The sequence below is a fragment of the Myotis lucifugus genome, unplaced genomic scaffold (assembly GCF_000147115.1).
Source record: "Myotis lucifugus unplaced genomic scaffold, Myoluc2.0 scaffold_68, whole genome shotgun sequence".
Classification (NCBI taxonomy): Eukaryota; Metazoa; Chordata; class Mammalia; order Chiroptera; family Vespertilionidae; genus Myotis; species Myotis lucifugus.
The window spans coordinates 4,516,697-4,536,551 of NW_005871116.1; the positions used below are offsets into that span (position 1 = coordinate 4,516,697).

A 19,855-nucleotide genomic window follows, 5' to 3' on the forward strand; every position below is an offset into this window, starting at 1 on the left:
GGTAGTTAATCACTTTAACTACATACAATCATGCTTAAGCTACATAATCTTTACTCCCTGGAATGGAGATAAGAAACACCCTAACCTTTGCAATAGAAATTGACAGGATTAAAATCAACTGGTATAAATACAGATGTAACAAGACAATAAACACCAGAACCTGGGACCAGAACTTCGTTGGAGTTCCTAGCCAGAACTTGGCTGGAGATCCTGGCTAGAGGTCCTGGCTAGGCTGCTGATCAACTGAAGGCTGTCTCCGTGACCTTCCTTCTTCGCCGAATCCATCCACACCTTTGGGAACCCCTGGACCTGCTGGGGTTGGACCCCAACACTAAGGAGCATGCTGTGGTTAAACCTCAAGCAGAGCATGATGGCTTCGGCACTGAGGTATGTCTCCAAGTTCAAGTCCTTTGTGATCTTGTTCTTTACCCCGATACTGCTGCTGCCACTCATCATTCTGGTGCCCACCAAGTTTGCCAGGTGTGCCTACGTCATCATCGTCATGGCCACTTACTGGTGCACAAAAGTCATCCCTCTGGCTGTCACCGCCCTCTTGCCTGCCTTGCTTTTCCCACTCCTCAAGGTTCTGGACTCCAATCAGGTGTGTGTCCAGTACATGAAGGACACTAACATGCTGTTCCTGGGAGGCCTCCTCGTGGCAGTGGCCGTGGACCGCTGGAACCTGCACAAGAGAATCGCCCTGCGCACACTCCTCTGGATGGGCACCAAGCCTGCACAGCTGATGCTGGGCATCATGGGCGCCACCGCCTTCCTCTCCATGTGGATCAACAACGCAGCCGCCACAGCCATGATGGTGCCCATAGTGGAGGCCGTGCTGCAGCAGATTCAGGCCACGAGCACAGCCATCGAGGCCGGCCTGGGCGAACTGGAGCTGGTGGACATTGGCAAGACTGGTAAGCTGCCAGGGAGCCAAGTGATTTTTGAAGGCCCTGCTATGAGACCACAGAAGAATTGTGACAGGAAGAACATTTGCAAGGCCATGACACTGTGCGTGTGCTACGGGGCCAGCATCGGAGGGACTGCCACCCTGACCGGGACAGGATCCAACGTGGTGCTCTTGGGCCAGATGCATGAGCTGTTTCCTGAGAGCAAAGACACCGTGAACTTCGTCTCCTGGTTTGGATTTGCCTTCCCCAACATGCTGATCATGCTGCTGCTCTCCTGGTTTTGGCTCCAGTGTGTTTTTATGGGATTCAATTTTAAAAAGGTTTGGGGCTGCGGTCTGGAGAAAAAGAGTAGCGAGAACGCTGCCTATGAGGTGTTGCAGGAGGAATACAGGAAGCTGGGACCCTTCTCCTTCGCCGAGGGCAACGTCCTGCTCTGTTTCCTCCTGCTGGTCACCCTGTGGTTCTCCCGGGACCCAGGCTTCATGCCTGGCTGGATGTCAGTCGCCTGGATGGAGGGCGAGACAAAATATGTCACTGACGCCACCGTGGCCATCTTCGTGGCCATATTACTATTCATTGTGCCTTCGCAGAAGCCCAAGTTCAACTTCTGCAGCCAGACTGAGGAAGAAAGAAAGACTCCGTTTTATCCGCCTGCACTGCTGGATTGGAAGGTGGCCCAGGAGAAAGTTCCCTGGGGCATTGTGCTGCTGCTGGGGGGCGGATTCGCTCTGGCTAAAGGATGCGAGGCCTCGGGGCTGTCTGAATGGATGGGGAAGCAGATAGAGGCCTTGCACGTTCTGCCCCCAGCAGCCATCTCCTTGGTCGTGTCCTTGCTCATTGCTGTATTCACTGAGTGTACAAGCAACGTGGCCATCACCACCCTGTTCCTGCCCATCTTTGCCTCCATGTCAAGTTCCATTGGCCTCAACCCTCTGTACGTCATGCTCCCCTGCACCCTGAGTGCGTCCTTTGCCTTCATGTTGCCTGTGGCCACCCCACCTAACGCCATCGTGTTTGCCAACGGACACCTCAAGGTTTCAGACATGGTGAAAACAGGAATAATGGTGAAGATAATTGGAATCTTATGTGTGTTTCTGGTGATCAACACCTGGGGACGGGTCATATTTGACCTGGACAATTTTCCTGACTGGGCTAATGTGACTCATATTGAGACTTAGGAAGAGCCTCAAGAGCATAACACAGCCCCGCCTTCCTGAGGACTCCCGAAGCTTCAGGCAAGACATATACATATGTGTGGAAATAAAGGGGGACTAAAACTGAGCCACATTCGTTTCATTATATTTCAGATAAATACTATAACCAATCTTAAGTGAAACAGAAAGAGAACAAGAAGGGAGGAAATAAAGAAGTAAGGGAGGGAGGGAGGGAGGGAGGGAGGAAGGAAAGATAAGAGAAAGAAACTAATCTAAGTAATTGATACACATTCAGTTTGGGGCAGAATGGGGTAGGGTGAGGCGAGGGCAAGAATTTCAAACAAATTCTCAACTGTTTTTCAGAAGGCTTGCTTTTTGTAATGAATGAGCAAAGCAGTTGTAAGCAGTTTTAGATGTATTGTAAGACCAGGCAAGTGAATGCATTTGGGAGCCAGGTGTCTCAATCAGGAAGAAGGTACATAAAAGCATGAAGTGCCCTGGTGAGGTCAGCACAGCCCCGGTGAGGCCGAAATGGCACCAGTGAGGACAGGACGGCCCCAGTGAGGTTGGGATGGCCCCGATGAGGTCAGGACGGTCCTGGTGAGGTTGTGATGGCCCCAGTAAGGTTGAAACAGCCCTGGTGAGGTCGAAACGCGATTACTTACTATGGAAAACTGAATATGATGATCTTCTAAGAGAGCTGTAGCCACTAGCAAAAATTCCAGAGGAGGAATAACCCTAAACATGATATTAGGAGAAGGTGATTTTAACACAGCTCAGGAGCAAATGTATATGCCCAAAGAGGCACTTATTAAAGTAACTGCCGGGAGCCGGTCCATCCTTGCTGTTTCAAGGGACCTGGCATATATGGCATACTGTTCTTAATATGTTTGCTCACCTTCTTGGTGCTATGTGTTTTAACCAAGGTCACCTCTCCGAGAAAGGTTGTTTCCCCAGGTAGGGATTTTTCCCTGAAGTTAGGGAGGGGATAAAACCCCTTAACTAAGTGCCAGGCAGGTAGTTAATCACTTTAACTACAAACAATCACACTTAAGCTACATAATCTTTACTCCCTGGAATGGAGATAAGAAATGCCCTAACCTTTGGAATAGAGATTGATAGGATTGGAATCAACTGGTATAAATACAGATGTAACAAGACAACAGCACACAGAACCTAGAGACAGGACTTGGCTGGAGATCCTAGACAGAACCTAGAGACAGGACTTGGCTGGAGATCCTACACAGAACCTAGGGACAGAACCTAGAAACAGAACCTGGCAAGAGAACCTGGCTGAAGAACCTAGAAACAGAACCTAGAGAGAGAACCTAGGGAGAGAACATGGCAAAAGATCCTGGACAGAACCTGGCTACAGAACTTGGCTGGAGAACCTAGACAGAACCTGGCTGGAGATCCTGGAGAGAGAACCTCGCTATGCTGATTAACTGAACACTGCCTCCGTGTCCTTCCTTCTTCGCCAACTCCGTCCACACCTTTGGGGACCCCTGGACCTGCTGGGGCTGGACCCCAGCAAGTAACCAGTTGTGCAGTAAATGCCTGGAAATCCCTACCTTATACAGTAGGAAAAACAACCACCTTTACGGAGGTTAAACAGAAGGTCGAGGAACCATATCAGTATTTCCTTTCTCGCCTCATATAGGCAGTCAAGAGAGTAATTAATAATGAAGAGGCAGCCGATATCCTAACCAAACAACTGGCTTTTGAAAATGCTAATAATACCTGTCAGGCTTTATTAAGGCCGATTCGCAGAATGGGAACTATAAATGATTTTATAAAACAGTGTGCTGATGTAAGTCCAGCATTTATACAGGGTGTAGCTATAGCTGCAGCTCTCAAAGGGGAGACATACCCTCAATATGTACAGGGCATAGGACAAGCCAGCAATAATACAGGTAATAAAAGAAATATGAACTGCTACTCTTGTGGCTTATCTGGGCACTTTAGCAGAGAATGCCCAAGTAGAAATAATAATACTCAAGCCAGATGGCAAGCTCTTCGACAGCCTGGAAATACATCAGGGAATATTAATCCTCCAAAAACGGTTTGCCCCCGATGTCAGAAAGGATTCCATTGGGCAAAGGAATGTAGATCAAAATACCATAAAAATGGTCGGCCTTTAAATTCTACAAATAGCTCCCAAGGAGGTCATATCCCATCACCTCAATTGGGAAACTTGAGAAGGGGCCGGCCCCAGGCCCCTGCAATAATAGGGGCATCAACCCTCAAATTTCAATCAGTCAGTGACCTCTTCAGGGCAACCCCAGGCAGTGCAGGATTGGACCTCCATTCAACCACCCACGCAATACTAACCCCAGACTCGCCAGTAGCAGCCATTCCTACAGGAGTGTCCGAGCCGCTGCCTGAGGGAACTGTGGGATTAATATTAGGGCAGAGCTCCACCTCGTTACAGTGGATCTTAGTCATCCCAGGAGTTGTTGATGCAGACTACACAGGAGAAATACAGATTTTACTTTCCCCACCCACCACAACTATACAGATTCAGCCCAACCAGAGAACTGCCCAATTACTCCTGTTACCAATACATAAAATAGGGACAGCTGTTACCCAGGAAGCTAGAGGGGCCGGAGGCTTTGGATCTAGTGATGCAGCATTTTGGATACAAGAAATCCATGCTACTAGACCTACAAAAATTTTACAAATTCAGGGAAAACCAATTGAAGGTATATTGGATACAGGAGCAGATGTTTCCTGCATAGCAGGGAAGGATTGGCCCTCTTCATGGTCCACGCACACCACCTCCACTTTCCTAGTAGGACTAGGCAATGCATCTAATGTAAAAAAGAGTTCTCAGATTTTAACTTGGGCTGATGAAGATCAACATTCAGGAACATTCTGTCCCTATGTAATTACAACTATCCCCTTTACATTATGGGGAAGAGATATCTTGTCTCAAATGGGAGTTCTATTATATAGCCCCAGCGGTGTTTGATTTACTCCTGTTACAAAAAATCACAAGAAAATGAGTTTAAATATTCCTCTCCTCATCATGTTCTACAACATACTCTATTTATAATTTATATACTAAATGTAGATTCTGAGGGCAATTCCCTGATGTACAGATATTGGAACCCTGATCTAACTAAACCTAAAGTCCTCGTCAAATGGAAAGACTTGCTTACAGGAGCCTGGAAGGGACCTGATGTACTTTTAACCTGGGGGAGAGGATATGCTTGTATATTTCCACAGGACGCAGACTCACCTGTGTGGATTCCAGACCGTCTAGTCCGACCTTATGTCTCACCGCCCTCCATCTCCGCCTCACCCTAGGGCCTCCTTTTTGTCTCTCCATATGTCCCAGCTTTGCCCCACATCTCCTTTCCCTTTTTTTTTTTTTAAATCTGACTACATGTTTGCTGGTTCTTTGGCCTTTCTCCTTCTCTCCTGAACACAGCCTTTTCTAGAATCTCCCTACCCTACTGTTCCAGGAAGGGCACCTCCCTTTTATGCCGTGACTAGGGGTGTTTGGTATATGCCCCATACGTGGAGTTGTCTTGTGCCAAGAGCCTGACATCCTGGGCTGAGAAAGCCCTGTCCCGGGACTCTCCTTTGTCCTGTATTGGCCCCTCTTACCCTCGTGTCAAGAGGGACCCTCTTCTTACAATCCAATTGCCCATAGCTGTTGCCTGAGCTCTCTATTCATGCTGAGGTTGAAGCCTCATGGTGGCTGGTACCATGGATTTGTCTCTCACCCAATGGTGTGAGCTGGGCCCTCCCTGGAGAAGAAACCTGGGTTCCCCAAGATATGTGATCAATGCCGGGGCCCCGCCAGCAGGCGAGCGGATCCCAAGGCAGTTGCTGGGCGTGGAGGCCACAGGGGCATAGGCTACCAAGGAGACAGAACCTCACCTCACATCACCCTGCTTGGCCCCGGAGGATGGCTGGTTAGTCAAAGACGGGTAAGATTCCTCAGGGAAGAATGACCTAAGACAGGCACAGTCGCAGAGGGGCCGGCAGGAGAGAACTTGGGGGTCAACAGAGGTGGGGCACAGATCCTCACCCCCCCCCCAACTATGCAGGGGCTTGAACACTCGCCCCTTCTGAGGGAGGTCTCCTGCCCCCATGGCTGTTTCCCGCTTCCCACGCCCAGCTCAGATCGGGACCCAGATAACAGAAAGAGACTCGGTGTGCTAGGGTGAGGGACTGCGGCATGGAAGGGTTACAGAATGTTACAGAATGAGCTAAGGGGAGGAAATAAGACATGAGAAATTGAATGTGCTCGGACAGAGGGGGATGTATGAGAAAGAATTGTGTTGCCAGGATATGAGGATTGTGTATGTGCTGGGAGGAGGACTGATGTATGGAGAGCGATTGTGTAGAAGGATTGTGTCAGGGTCAGAGAGCATGGAAGAAAAATTGCTAGATTGTCTTAGAAAAACAATGTGATATGATACGCTCCAGCCAGGTGTGACTCTGTTTACCTCCCCTCCGTTCTCATGAACTTTTTGTGAACTTCTAATGAAATGCTTTGTATTCTTTGAACACTGTTTTGCTATAAAAATCATAATGCACGCTTGCTCTTTGCCACATGCCGCGAGGCTTCCCAGAGGGGGAAGGTACGGGCTGTGGTCAGCTGGCCAGCTTAATAAAAAGGCTTTCAAATTTAAATTCGGAGTCGGTGGTCTATCTCGTTGAGCCAACCCATAACACTCGGCCCAGATCAGATTGGGACCCAGGTAAAGACAGAGACTGGCTGACAGCAGCTGCCCTCTCACTGCAACAGGACTTGTTTCCCATTTCTACCTTGGACCACAGGGAAAGGGGCAGCTGAAGGAAAGGGCTGTGTCAGGATGCTGCCTTCTTCCCTTTCTTCTCCCTCTTTTTTCTAAACACTTCCATGCCTTGTAGTTCTTTTGCTTTCTCTTCTTTTTCTCTCTCCTACCCTCCATTTCCACCTCATCTTCCTCCCCAGTATCATCCATATCAGCTGACCCAGAGGGCACAGCTAACTCCTTCCCGGACACCAACATCACCATCAAGCACAGCCCTGATGGACCCTTTGATGCAGCCCTTCAACTCACTGATGCTTTGGGAAGCCCGTCGCCAGTGACGCCACCCGCTAGCCAGACCAACAAAGACAATCAAACCAACAACTTGAGGACAGCTGAAATCCCTTGACTGAAGAGGCGGCAACCTTCTACAGGAACGGGGCTCCTTGTGCACTCCATCCACTATGTTTATAGCTATGCTCACTGTCATTGCTTGCCAGTCTTCTTCCGAGTCTTAAACGGTCCAGTCTGAGAGGTGGCCACTGATTTGCATGTGCTATCATATAAAAAATAAAAAAGGGGGAATTTGCCGGAAGCCGGTCCATCCTTGCTGCTTGACACAGTCGCTGCAGGAAAGAAACATCTGCACAGCATATGTTTCAAGGGACCTGGCATATATAGCATATTGTTCTTAATATGTTTGCTCTCCTTAGCGCCATGTGTTTTAACCAAGGTCACCTCTCCGAGAAAGGTTGCTTCCCCAGGTGGGGATTTTTCCCTGAGGTTAGGGAGGGGATACAACCCCTTAACTAAGTGCCAGGTGGGTAGTTAATCACTTTAACTACAAACAATCACGCTTAAGCTACATAATCTTTACTCCCTGGAATGGAGATAAGAAACACCCTAACCTTTGCAATAGAAATTGACAGGATTAAAATCAACTGGTATAAATACAGATGTAACAAGACAATAAACACCAGAACCTGGGACCAGAACTTCGCTGGAGTTCCTGACCAGAACTTCGCTGGAGATCCTAGCCAGAACTTGGCTGGAGATCCTGGCTAGAGGTCCTGGCTAGGCTGCTGATCAACTGAAGGCTATCTCCGTGTCGTTCCTTCTTTGCCGACTCCGTCCACACCTTTGGGGACCCCTGGACCTGCTGGGGTTGGACCCCAGCAATAAACTTTTGCTTCTTCACACCATAAGGCTTGATATGTGTGTAGACACAGTCATATCACACAACAGAGAGAGAGAAAGCAATAGAAAGACCATTTATATTAATAATACATTTCTGGAATCTATATGATTTATTTTCCCAAAGAAGCCATGTTTAATTACATATTGTATTCTCAACCAAGAAACTTGTACAAAATAAAATACAGACATGCCCACAGGAACTGGTTAGAAAATAAAACAAGATGTATACCCTAGGACTCCTGGATATAATAAAATTATCCTTCAAATCAAATAAGAAATATGATCAAATATTGTTGTTACTGGCATCTGGGGTCCTTGGGTTCCCCAAGATAGAAGTCAGGAGCCCTGCCAGAGAAATTTTTTGAGAAATTGTATTAGGCTTATGCTGGAGCACAAGGGAGGCAGCAGAGAGGAAGTCTGTGATGACTGGGGAGCTGACTCTGCTTGGCTGCTTTTATAAGCTGGGGACAAGGGGGGCTTGTGTGAAAAGGCTGTCTTTTTTAAAAGGTGGGCTTGGGAATTTTCTATTTCAGGGTCAGCTGATTTCCAATTGTGTTGCCTGGTATTTATGTTCACCTGAGATGATGGGGGCGTGGGGGTATATGGCACATGTAGCTCACTACCACCACCTCAGGAAGGTTATACAGTGGTCAAACCTTGATCAAGTGCGCATGTGGGTTAGTAGTTTCAACATCAGCTATCTCTGCGTTTTTGAGTAGGGAGTGGAGGGGTGGTAACATCCTTGCAGTCAGCTTATATGTTGTTCCTTCTGGCCACCTGGTCTTAACTTGGCTTCCAGGCCACCCGGCATTTTTTCTATTCTCAGGCCCAAGTCCTTGCACTGTCTCATCATAATTGTAGATTACCTAAGGGACTTATGCATATAGAGCACATAAGCCTACTCTATTTTACCTAAAATATTTACCTACTCTATTTTACTACAGTATTTTATCTGGGTATTTTATAATATGCAGGCTATAAAAAAACACTAAATTGTTCATTAATAACAATAATACTTACATCCTAAGAATTTAGAAATATTTACTTGGGTAATTTTTAGTGCTCAGGTTTCTCTAAGAAATCTGTTCAAAGACAATTGGATGGGTATCTTTCCTTACAAAAGACATTCTTGCAGTGAAGAAGTACTCAAGTGCATTCTAGTATCTATAGAGGCATTTTCAGGCATATGTCAAGATGTTTTCAAAGGTGCTATCTAGTTTCCCTCACTGAAAAGCATTTTTTCCAGAAGTAAGGGCTGTCTGTCATTCACTCATTACACTTGGTCTTTTTTAAAGTATAGTGGAAGCTGGTAGCAAATTGGAGAAAGACCAAGAAAAAAATGGATTTCACTTGCTTAACATTTTCTTTACACTAGTCAGAGAGGTATAATCTTCCTTATAGACTTTTTTTTAAAAAAAAATTCATTAATAGATATAGTTTAAATATTATTTTAAGCCATCTCATATCTTGACAGTCTATGTTTGCCAAAGACAGTAGACCTAAGTTTGAGCAATACCAAGGGAAGAGCCTTAGGCTAATGCAGTTTAAAAGATTATATTTTTTTTAAAAGATTACATTATATAAGTTTTACTGATCTTTTGCTACACAATTAGCAGTATGTTCTGCATGCATGACTTAATAAATCCTTTAATCATAAAAAAAGGACCAGCTCATGTCTGATAAGGAAAGCTCAGAGCAACATCATCTAAGCGTCACCTTCAGTTGAGCAAGAGAGGCACAGGAATTTAGGATTTTGTTAAATAAGAGTTAAGAAAAGATCTGAGCCTTGGAAATGAAAAGTGGATTTGTCAGGTTTCTACTCTTTGTCACAATCTGGTTTTAATATTAGGACTCCCTGTTCAACCATCCTTCTCCTTTGAACCTCTTGACTACCAATCAAAAGAACCAAGATGAGACAGCACATTGGTGCAATGACTTCAGAAAACTATTTGGCAGCATATACTAAAGCTGAACTTATGAATATCTTATGACCTAGCAATTCCACTCCTAAGTATACATCCAACTCAAATGCATCCATCCATTCACCAAACACATGTCCTATTAAATAGATTGTTCATAGCCAAACTATTCATAATGGCTAGAAGAACAGAAATACCCACATTCCATCAACACTAAAATTGATAAATAATGTATATTAGCACATTACTCAAAATGAGAATGATTAGCAATTATATGAAATATAATGATTCTTACCAGCATAATGTTGAATGAAAGAAGTCAAACACAAAAAGTACATAATGAAGAATGTCTTTAATATGAGTTAAAAGTATAAAAACAGGCAAAAGTTGTCTGTGCTATTAGAAGTCAACATCATGGTTACTGTTGGTGAGGAGAAGACTTAGGGACTAGAACAGAGCCTCAGAGGGTGAGGGTGGTTCCGTGATGCTGATAGTGTTTGGTTTCTTGATCTAAGTGCTGGTTACATCAGTGTGTTCAATATTTGGAAATTTAATTAACTTTATACTGATGCTATGTGTACTTTTCTGATACATGTATATTTTAATTTGATAAAAATTTTTAAAAATAGACCCAGGAAATAAAAAATATCTCTCTGCTGACATAAACGTGACCTTTTGAGGTTTTTAAGGTTTTCTAAATATCCCAGTAAGTACTAAGTGGAAATATTATACAAAGGAGGCACAAATCAGCCATCACTTAATCCAACTGAGTTGAGGGTGTTTTTGTTTGGTTTTGTCTTTTTTTTTTTTTAAGGTAAAGACTATCAGAAAACTGGAAATGAGAGTAAGTTAATATCTCAGATCACACTCAGTACCAGGAAGTTTAAAGGTCACCTTTAACAGAGTTTCCATAAAAGACAGTAGTTATGGTATGTCACCCCAATGTTTAAATCAGATCTAATTCCTATGAATTAGCAAACTAATGGAGAACAAAACTTCATAGAGAATCTCAAAAGGTCAAGAAAGTGACAGCTTGTCTTCCTCTGGAAATTTGCTGTGGCTTCATCACCCTGAAAATATGTTTCTCCACCCTCCCCATCACTTCCCCAAAACTGTTTTTCTTTAATAAGTCAAATATGCAGAAAAAAATATTCTCACCAACTATTCTGCCATTGTGACATCCCTGTAAACTGTACTTCCCAAGACTGAGACATGAACATATTGTAATGATAACAGCTGGACACTTGGAAGATGTTAGCAAGTGACTGTGCTGATATTTTAAATCTGGACTTTCTTCAGATGCCAAGTAGCATATTTCTGGGATCACATTATCTTCTTTAGGAGTTAAATATACAATCTCTTTGCTCAGGAAGTTCCACAGGGACAAGATATAGAATAAGTCATAAGTGTTCAAAGAAGAGACTGCGTTGGTGGGTCCGATTCCTGCTCACTGAAATGAAATAATCAGACCTGTACAAGAACTCTGGCTTCCTTCTTCATGGGAATACTAGTAAATGCAACATATCTCTTCTAACTGTCTCTTTCTCTTTAAATGCTCTTTTTCATTCACTCCTAAAGGATCCAAAGACACGGGTTAGGCTGCTGCAACACAGCATTGTTTATAGTTTTTGAAATGTCAATATTTCACCAAATGATCTCTTTACCACCTAAAAGGACATATGAGCCAAATCTGAGTATAAAAATAATTATATGCCAAAAGCATGTCACACCATTTTTGTAATGTTTTAAAAGTATTTTTTATTGATTTCAGAGAGGAAGGGAGGGGAAGAGAGAAATAGAAACATCAATGATTATAAAGAATCATTGGTTGGCTGCCTCCTGCATGCCCTACACTGGGGATTGGGCCCACAGCAGGGGCATGTGCCCTGACTGAGAATCAAACTATGACCTCCTGATTGATAGGTCGACACTCAACCACTGAGCCATACCATCTGGGCAAGCATGTCACATTCTTGAAAATATATTCCTCTCAACTTCACAGATGCTGAGAGCATTAAGATTTAAAAAGAATATTTAGAGCATTTTTATTAAAGCCTTTATTGAACAATCAAATTAAAAGACTTGGCTAAGGAAGTTAGAGAAAGACAAATATCACATGATCTCACATGTAGAATCTAGTGAACAAAATAAACTGATGAACAAAATGGGTCCAGAGGCATGGATTCATGGAACAAACTGACAGATCTCAGAGGGAAGAGATGGAGTCGGGGGGATGGGAAGAGATTAACCACAGACCATATATGCATATATGCATAGTCCATGGACATAGTAAATATGTTGGGAAGGTCTGGGATGGGGCAGGGGTTAGATGGAGGGGAGTAAAGGAGCCGGGGGAAGGGGCATCTGTAATACTATCAACAATAAATTAAAATAAAAAGACTTGAATGCAACCAAGTAAAACTTAACATAAGACTAGAATTCAGTATTGCTAATTGCTAGGCTAATCCTTTTTTGTACTATATCAAGATGCCTTTGAGTCACAAGAAATTACATGAATGAACAACAATCTAGTTTTGTGGGTTATGTGTTGCTATTTGAGCAAAGCCAGAAATCGTAAGTCACAGGAGGGCAAAATAAAACTCTTTATGACCTGGACATTCCTTAAGAAGGTACATGATCGGTGGAGATGACCAACTCCACTGACTCGCACAGTCGTATCACATGATGAACATCAAGAAGGAAATATAAGAAAAGGAAAACAAAACCCATACACATGCTCTCTTTTTCCATGTTTTAGTCCATCCCATAAAACCACTTATATTCTAAGAACAAAAATCAAAAAAAAAAAGAGATAAGCAACAGTCTCCCAATTTTACCAGAGAGAATGAAAGGATCAAGTCCACCAGAGATGGACTTTTTCAAGCACCTAGCGTCAGTAGGAAAAGAAAGGAATTCTCATCCATTCTTTCATTCACTCGGCACATTTGTTTTTCATGCTTGCCGTGTCTAGATGAGGTGCTACATGAAAGACCCTGGTCCTTGCCTTCAGGATGCTGGCACTTATCTGGGCAGACAACAGTTGCCAAGCAGTGTGGTAAGTGCCATGGTAGACCATGATAGTGAGAGAAAGGGTTTAAAGGGGTGAAGATGAAGGGATGTAGGAGAGTGGAGGGGAGGAAAGGATAAGGGAACAAGTTAATGCTAAGGAGATCTTACTAAGAGTGACTAGTAAAAAGATAAGAAATTGTATCATTTTTCTTCTCTGAGGGACTTTCCCACATCCTTATTGGTGCAATGGTTCTCAAGTAAGGTGCCAAAGCCAGGTGCATCAGCATTACCTGAAAACTTGTTAGGAATATAAATTATTGGGTCCTAACTTAGAACTACAGAAGCGGAAACTTAGGATGGGGCCCAACAATCTGTGTTGTAACAAGGCCTACCCCCTAAGTAATTTTGATGTGTGCTCAAGTTGGAGAACCCCTGTACTAGATAATTTACAGTGAAGTCAGGTGAATAAAGACCCATATGTTCAAACAGTTAAGAGCAGGTCTGGCCTGGTAATTTTTTTTATGTAACTGTAGCAACCTGAAAGATAATCTTTTCTCAGACATGTCCTAATTCCATTTCAGAAAATACAGTTCTCTGTGTTTGGAGGCCTATGGACCCTGAATTCGCTACCATCAGCCCTACAAATGATGGTATTTCTGAAGTGAATGCTTTGCAGTTTATCTGGAGTCAGGTGTCTTGGATGAGAATCAACACAGAGCAAACTTCAGAAAGCAAGGGAGCGGAGCATCTTAGGGAAGAAACTACAGAATCTACTGATCGGTCTGCACTGTTGACTCTCAGGCTATGTGGTTTCTGCTGTTCACTGTTTGCTTCTTTCTCTTCATCCCTCCCTAGAAAAGGTTTTCTACTTCAGCTCAGCTATAGTTGGCCACATGTCCACCCTGCTCCCTAACTCTGTAGGACCTTAGACCTCTAAGATATAATATGTCTAGCTACGTCCTCTAAGTGTCTAGACTTCATATCTCTTGGTTCCAATTCTTAAGAAAAGGAATTTGTCCTGATTTGGCTCAATAGTTCACATAGTTGAGGGCGGGGGCAGACACAAAGCAGAAGAGAAGGCTAAGAAGAGGTTATGGCTTTAGCAAGGAGACAATGCTCAGAAAGGATAATTCAGTATCAATGATCCTTTTGGCCCCTGAGCATCCCATCTAAATGGTAGAAAACCCATAGAAGAATGCAACAGTTTTTAAGATCATTTGATTACATATCAAGGATGCATCCAATGTGAAATAGCCAAAATGTCCCTGACTGGGTGGCTCAGTTGGTTGGAGCATCATCCCATACACCAAAAGTTTGTAGTTTCAACTCCGGGTCAGGGCACATACCTAGGCTGTGGGTTCAATCTCCAATCAGGAGGAAGCCAATTGTTTCTCTCTCATTCTTTCTCTCTCTCTCTCCTTTTCACTCTCTAAAAATCAACATGTAGCCTTAGCCAGTTTTGCTCAGTGGATAGAGCATCAGCCTGCAGACCAAAGGGTCCCAGGTTTGATTCTGATCAAGTGCATGTACCTTGGTTGCAGGCTCCTCCCCAGCCTGGGCCCTGATCAGGGTTCGTGCAGGAGGCAACCAATAGATGTGTTTCTCTCACATTGATATTTCTCTCTGTCTTTCCCTCTCTCTTCTACTCTCTCTAAAAATCAATGGAAAAAATATCCTCAGGAGAGGATTTCAAAATTAATTAATTAATTTTTAAATACATCCTTGGTTGAGGATTTTTTTTAAATAGCAAAAAAAGGATTCCTGTCATAGTATTATTTTTATAGCAAAATTTAAAAAGAAAACTGCCTAAATATCTAGAAATAAGGGATTTTTATTCATGAAAATTATTGTTTTCCTTAAAAAAAATCCATCAAGATCTATTTTTAGTGAACTTTTTCTCCTTCATGAAAAACATCAGTAATCCCTAACATTGTTTTAATACTGGCATAAGGAAATTGCAGGCAGACTGCCTCCCACATGCTGTTTTGCTTGTCTGGGTTACAGTCACCATGATGATCAAGCTGCAGCTGCCAGACAGATGATCTCTTCCAGCTGCAGATCCGATCTGCTCCTACTGGTCCCTAATTGAATGTAGCTGCTTCCCCTCCCTCCTCCACTCCAGCAGAGGTCTCTAAGCATTAGAGTCCAAGTTGGCCTCCTTACCTCTACGCTCAAATCCAACAGCAAGAAAGTCCATGCCTTGAGCTCTAAAGCTTAAGTAGAACAAATTTTAGTCCTTCTACTCAATAATTTGATATAATTTTCATAATACTGACTAAATAGTTCTAGCCTTTGACTTGATATGAAATGTTTGCGTGTCCATGTCCTCTGATTATTTTATTTGAACAGATAAGAACAGAATGAGGTGGAATGTTAAAAAGACAGAGATGTGTCTTTTCTTAAATACAATATCCAAGAACAACTACAGAATTAGCTAGAATTAATAAAGAGTGATTTTCCTAACCCAAAACCTCCTCCTCTATCAGGGAAGATGGAGTTGAGTTTGCATGATAACTCTTAGACTATTGCTAAGAACTCACCTTGAAATTTATTTACTGTAAATTCAGGACTTCAACTAGAGACCTAGGTAACAAACCCAGAGGAGGTTGTTAAGATCTGGCAACAATGTCAATAAAGGATCAGACAATTTACATCACACTCAAGGATTGCAATTTCTTAATAGTCCCAAAGTCACCACATTTGCCATTAGTAGATGACTATAACATGGTCATCTGAGTTCAGTGTGACTGACTTGGCTGAGGATCTCAGAAATACGATGGGCGTTAAACTCACTCCTAAAAATAGTATGAAAGCCCAGTCAGTGTTGCTCAGTGGCTGAGCATCAACCCATGAAACAAGAGGTCCTGGTTTGATTCCTGGTCTAGGCACATGCCCGGGGTTTCAGGCTCGATCCCCGGGGGGTGGGGGTGGGGGGTGGGGTCGAGCAGGAAGCAGCTGATCGATGATTCTCTTTCATCAATGTTTCTATCTCTCTAACCCTCTCTCTTCCTCTCTCTCTAAAATCAATAAAAACCTGTTTAAAATAAATAAATAAGTAAAAATTTAAAAAATATGAAAGAATACTATGCAGCTTGTTGGTGTGGCAAATAGAAGAATCTATTTTTGCACCTTCTTAACCCACCATGTTGTTGACTTCAGACATTCCCCATCCCTAAGTTTCTTCATCTGTGTAAAATGAGGAAACTTCAAAAGAGCCAACAAATAAAAGTTTGGAGCTGCTCCAGCTGAAATGAGCAGGACAGAAAGATGGCCATAGATAAGCCGTGGCAGAACCCAAGGGCTCTGCAGAACCCAGAGTGACAACTAATTGGCTATGTGATGTCTAAGGCCCCTCCTACTGCAACACACTTCACTTCTATGTGTCTGTGACTTCTTTGTAAAAATGGACAATGATTGCCCTGGCACCTCGCATACAGCAGGTGCTCCATGAATGCTGAGTAAATTAAACTTGAATGGTATCATTTGCCCAACAATCTAGTAAAACTTTCAGAAGAGCAGACATTTCTAGGACTGGCTCATTTCTTTTTTAACAAACGGATCAAATTATAAACCAATTTTAATAATTAAGGCACCCCTTAATTAATTGCATTATTTGACTCCCATTATTAATATAACTAAGCTGCCATGTCCTTCCATAATCTTATCCATGGTCATAGCTAATCAATTGTAGGTCAGCTTCTAAACCAAATTCAACAATTTGGGGATTTCAAGACATGCAACACCAGGAATTGAGGCAGTCTATCTTTGGTGGCTGTGATTGTTGGATGTAAGGCTTATAAGCTATCAATAGCCAGTTTCCACCTTCGACTGGAGAAACAGAAGAAGTGATCTATGAGGTGAGGACAGCAAATGGATGTCAGATATACAGAGAGGAGCAGAGACTGGAGACAGAAGGAATTGTGACAGCCTCTGAGGCCCTGTTCTTAAAGCAAAGCCATGTTCCTTGGGTTCTGCCAGTGACTGTTAGGAAGTCCCTTTTGGCTCAAGATAATTAAATTACAATGTATCTAGCTCAGGGGTGGGCAAACTTTTTGACTCGAGGGCCACAATGGGTTCTTAAACTGGACCGGAGGGCCGGAACAAAAGCATGGATGGAGTGTTTGTGTGAACTAATATAAATTCAAAGTAAACATCATTACATAAAAGGGTACGGTCTTTTTTTTTTTTTTTTTAGTTTTATTCATTTCAAACGGGCCGTAGTTTGCCCACGGCTGATCTAGCTACTAAAAAATACATAGGATATTAACAAGTTAATTAGGACTTCTAGACCAGAAATCACTCTAGGAGTGAATTTATAAATAAAGATAATCATACTCCAGGGCAGACAGAAGGGAGTAACCCTTCCCACACCCAACAAGTCATCTGTCAATAGCTGCCTACTCTGCCTTCTTCTAACGAGGGTGGCCATACGTCCCAGTTTTCCCCAGAAAGTTCCAGTTGACTCATTTGTCTCAGCATGCTGTACAGTGTGCTCCCTCTGTCGTAGCTGAAACTGTCCTGGTTTGGACATGAAGTGTCACTGCATTCAAGGCTAGATCGGGCATTGCCAACCTTGTCTGCCATTCGCCTTCCTCTAATTCTATTGCTTTCACTTCTGCTTCTACTGCTGTTCTCATTATTTGCCATGGAACAAACCCAGGAAGTATGGAGCATAGGAGAAAGGTTAAAAAGTCCACAACATGATTTAAAAACAGTACAAAATAGTAAATAACAGCAATAATAATACATTAGGTTTCACATGTAGGGCACACAGAACAATTTTAGGAACACCATAAGCTCTCACTGTTAGTAATTACTATCATTATACAGCTTACTAAAGTTAGTTCAACTGTCCTAGGGCCATGAATGAGATAGTTCCTAAAAAGTGAAAAAGCATAAAATAAAAATTATACTTTACTTCCTGAGCATTTCATAAAAAGAAGAAATATCCTTGATGCCAGCGATCTGAAACAATTTTGAAGACTTTTTCCTGAAAAGCGACTTATCTAATAATTGCAATAGGGCATCCACCTTGCTGCCTTGGTGTTGTATCAAAGGAAAAGAAATGATGTCATTGTAAATCGAATGCAAAACAGAAATCAGTGTGTTTTATGTTGATATAAGGCTGGTAACTAAAGTTACACAAATTGAAACTTGTAAAGTTTCTCTAATAACATAGTCAGAAGAAAGATGACTTTATTGATGTTTAAAAAATTACATCTGAAACCAATGCAAAATAACACTGAAAGTAAACTTTCAACATTCTATTGAAAAATAAAACTAAAGAATGTACTCCATTAGTAAGTAACCAAATTCATATGTTAGAAGAGAACAGTTATTCTCTCCTCTTCATTTATTACATTGTAACCAGGCTGGCCAAAAAAATTGTTACAAAACAGAAATTTGCCCTCATCTCCATTCTGAATGAATAAATACACTTTATTTACCCCCCCCCCAAAAAAAGCAAAATTACCAGAAAGGAAGAGAGGAAAGTACAGACAACATGTGTATCATTATGTCATGGTGACACTAAAGAACAAAATTCTATAGTCTCCTAAAATGGCAATATTGTGTTATATTTCATCCGATTCCTTCCTTTCTCCCAAGTTGCCTCCTGTTGCATACATTAAGTCATATTAAGTACTGATTCATTTCAAGTTGAGATAGGGCATATTAATAATAAATAAAAATACCCAGGGAAAAAAATACCCAGGATTTCTGTACCAATTTCCCCAAAAAGCACCAAGTCATCTCTACTATTTCACAACATTCCCCAGAAGAGGACACAGATGAGCACCATGATTTATACCATATGGTTAGAGAAGTTACCTAAAACAAGCCGAATAAACCATCCTATAACATGGTGGCTAACCTGCAATTATAGCCCAGTCATTCTTGTTATCTCTTGGTGAATGGAAAAGGGAATGGTAGGGAGACATATCACTGGTAAAATAGATTATTTAAATTACTTATTCATTCATTATAAAACAGTTTGTGGGCACTCTTTTAACACAAATAATTAAACATAGTATATTGCAATTTTTATTTTGTAAAAGTAATTTATGCATATAGGTGTGTGTTATAAAATGGAATTATATCAATCATATTATTTTGGAAAAATTTTCCCCCAAAGCCAGTCATGAATATGCTTCTTTGAAAAACACACAAAGGAACCCCTCACAAAATAATTAATACAGATCGGTTCTTTCAACAAATAATCGCTAGACACTTTGATAGGAATCTCCATCATCATCACACTCAAGCACCAAAAATTTAGGGAGGAAGATGAGCAAATAAGCCAGCAATTACAGTAGTATGTGGTCAGCCATTCTTATGAACTGAGGTCATATTTTTCTAGAGATTAATTAGGTTAAATATATAAAAAGTCCTAAAACTATAAAGACCCTTTGCCCCAATAACTCCCCTTAAGTGGTAACAAATTTTACCTTAAATGTTTATACGAGGATATTTAAGGCAGAGTGTTAAAGAACAATGAGAGGGAGCAATCTAGATATTCATGAAAAGAGAACAGTTTAAATAAATTAAGATACACCCAAAGTGATTACACTGAAGCCTTAAAAATGAGGATGCAGATTATGGAACAATTTCAGATATATTTATGATTGATCACATTTTAAAAAAACAGGCTACATCAACATGTGTGTATGTATGTGCATTGGAATGATAAAACCCAAAATACTACTGGTGATCCCCTCAGGGTTATGAGGTTATTACAGACTTTTTTCTGCATGTTCACTGGATTTTCTAATTTATATGTAATGAACACAGAATATTTGCCCAAAGTAGAAGTTTAACATGCACATTTTTAATAGAATGTGGTACGTGCCATTAGAAGGATAAAGACAGAGTGCTCTAGGAGCCCCTAGCTCATCCTGAAGCCAAGAAGATTGGGTCTGGCC

General features: G+C 42.1%; 1 protein-coding gene across 3 annotated transcripts; it reads left to right on the plus strand.

Annotated features, from left to right (window-relative positions):
• Positions 1 to 370: 370 nt before the first annotated feature.
• Positions 371 to 2,086, plus strand: LOC102437185 (solute carrier family 13 member 5-like). Of its 3 annotated transcripts, none has more exons than XM_023754964.1 (2): positions 371 to 1,813; positions 1,952 to 2,086. In XM_023754964.1, exons 1-2 carry the CDS (start codon positions 371 to 373, stop codon positions 2,084 to 2,086), a joined length of 1,578 nt encoding a protein of 525 aa, XP_023610732.1. The 3 variants fall into 3 exon arrangements, with proteins under 3 accessions (XP_023610732.1, XP_023610731.1, XP_023610730.1); XM_023754963.1 differs by having other exon boundaries at positions 371 to 490; positions 602 to 2,086; XM_023754962.1 differs by having other exon boundaries at positions 371 to 2,086.
• The last annotated feature ends 17,769 nt before the right edge of the window (positions 2,087 to 19,855 follow it).

Excerpts from the sequence above, each read along its gene's own strand:
- LOC102437185 (XM_023754962.1), top strand. The coding sequence starts at position 371 with ATGGCTTCGGCACTGAGGTATGTCTCCAAGTTCAAGTCCTTTGTGATC.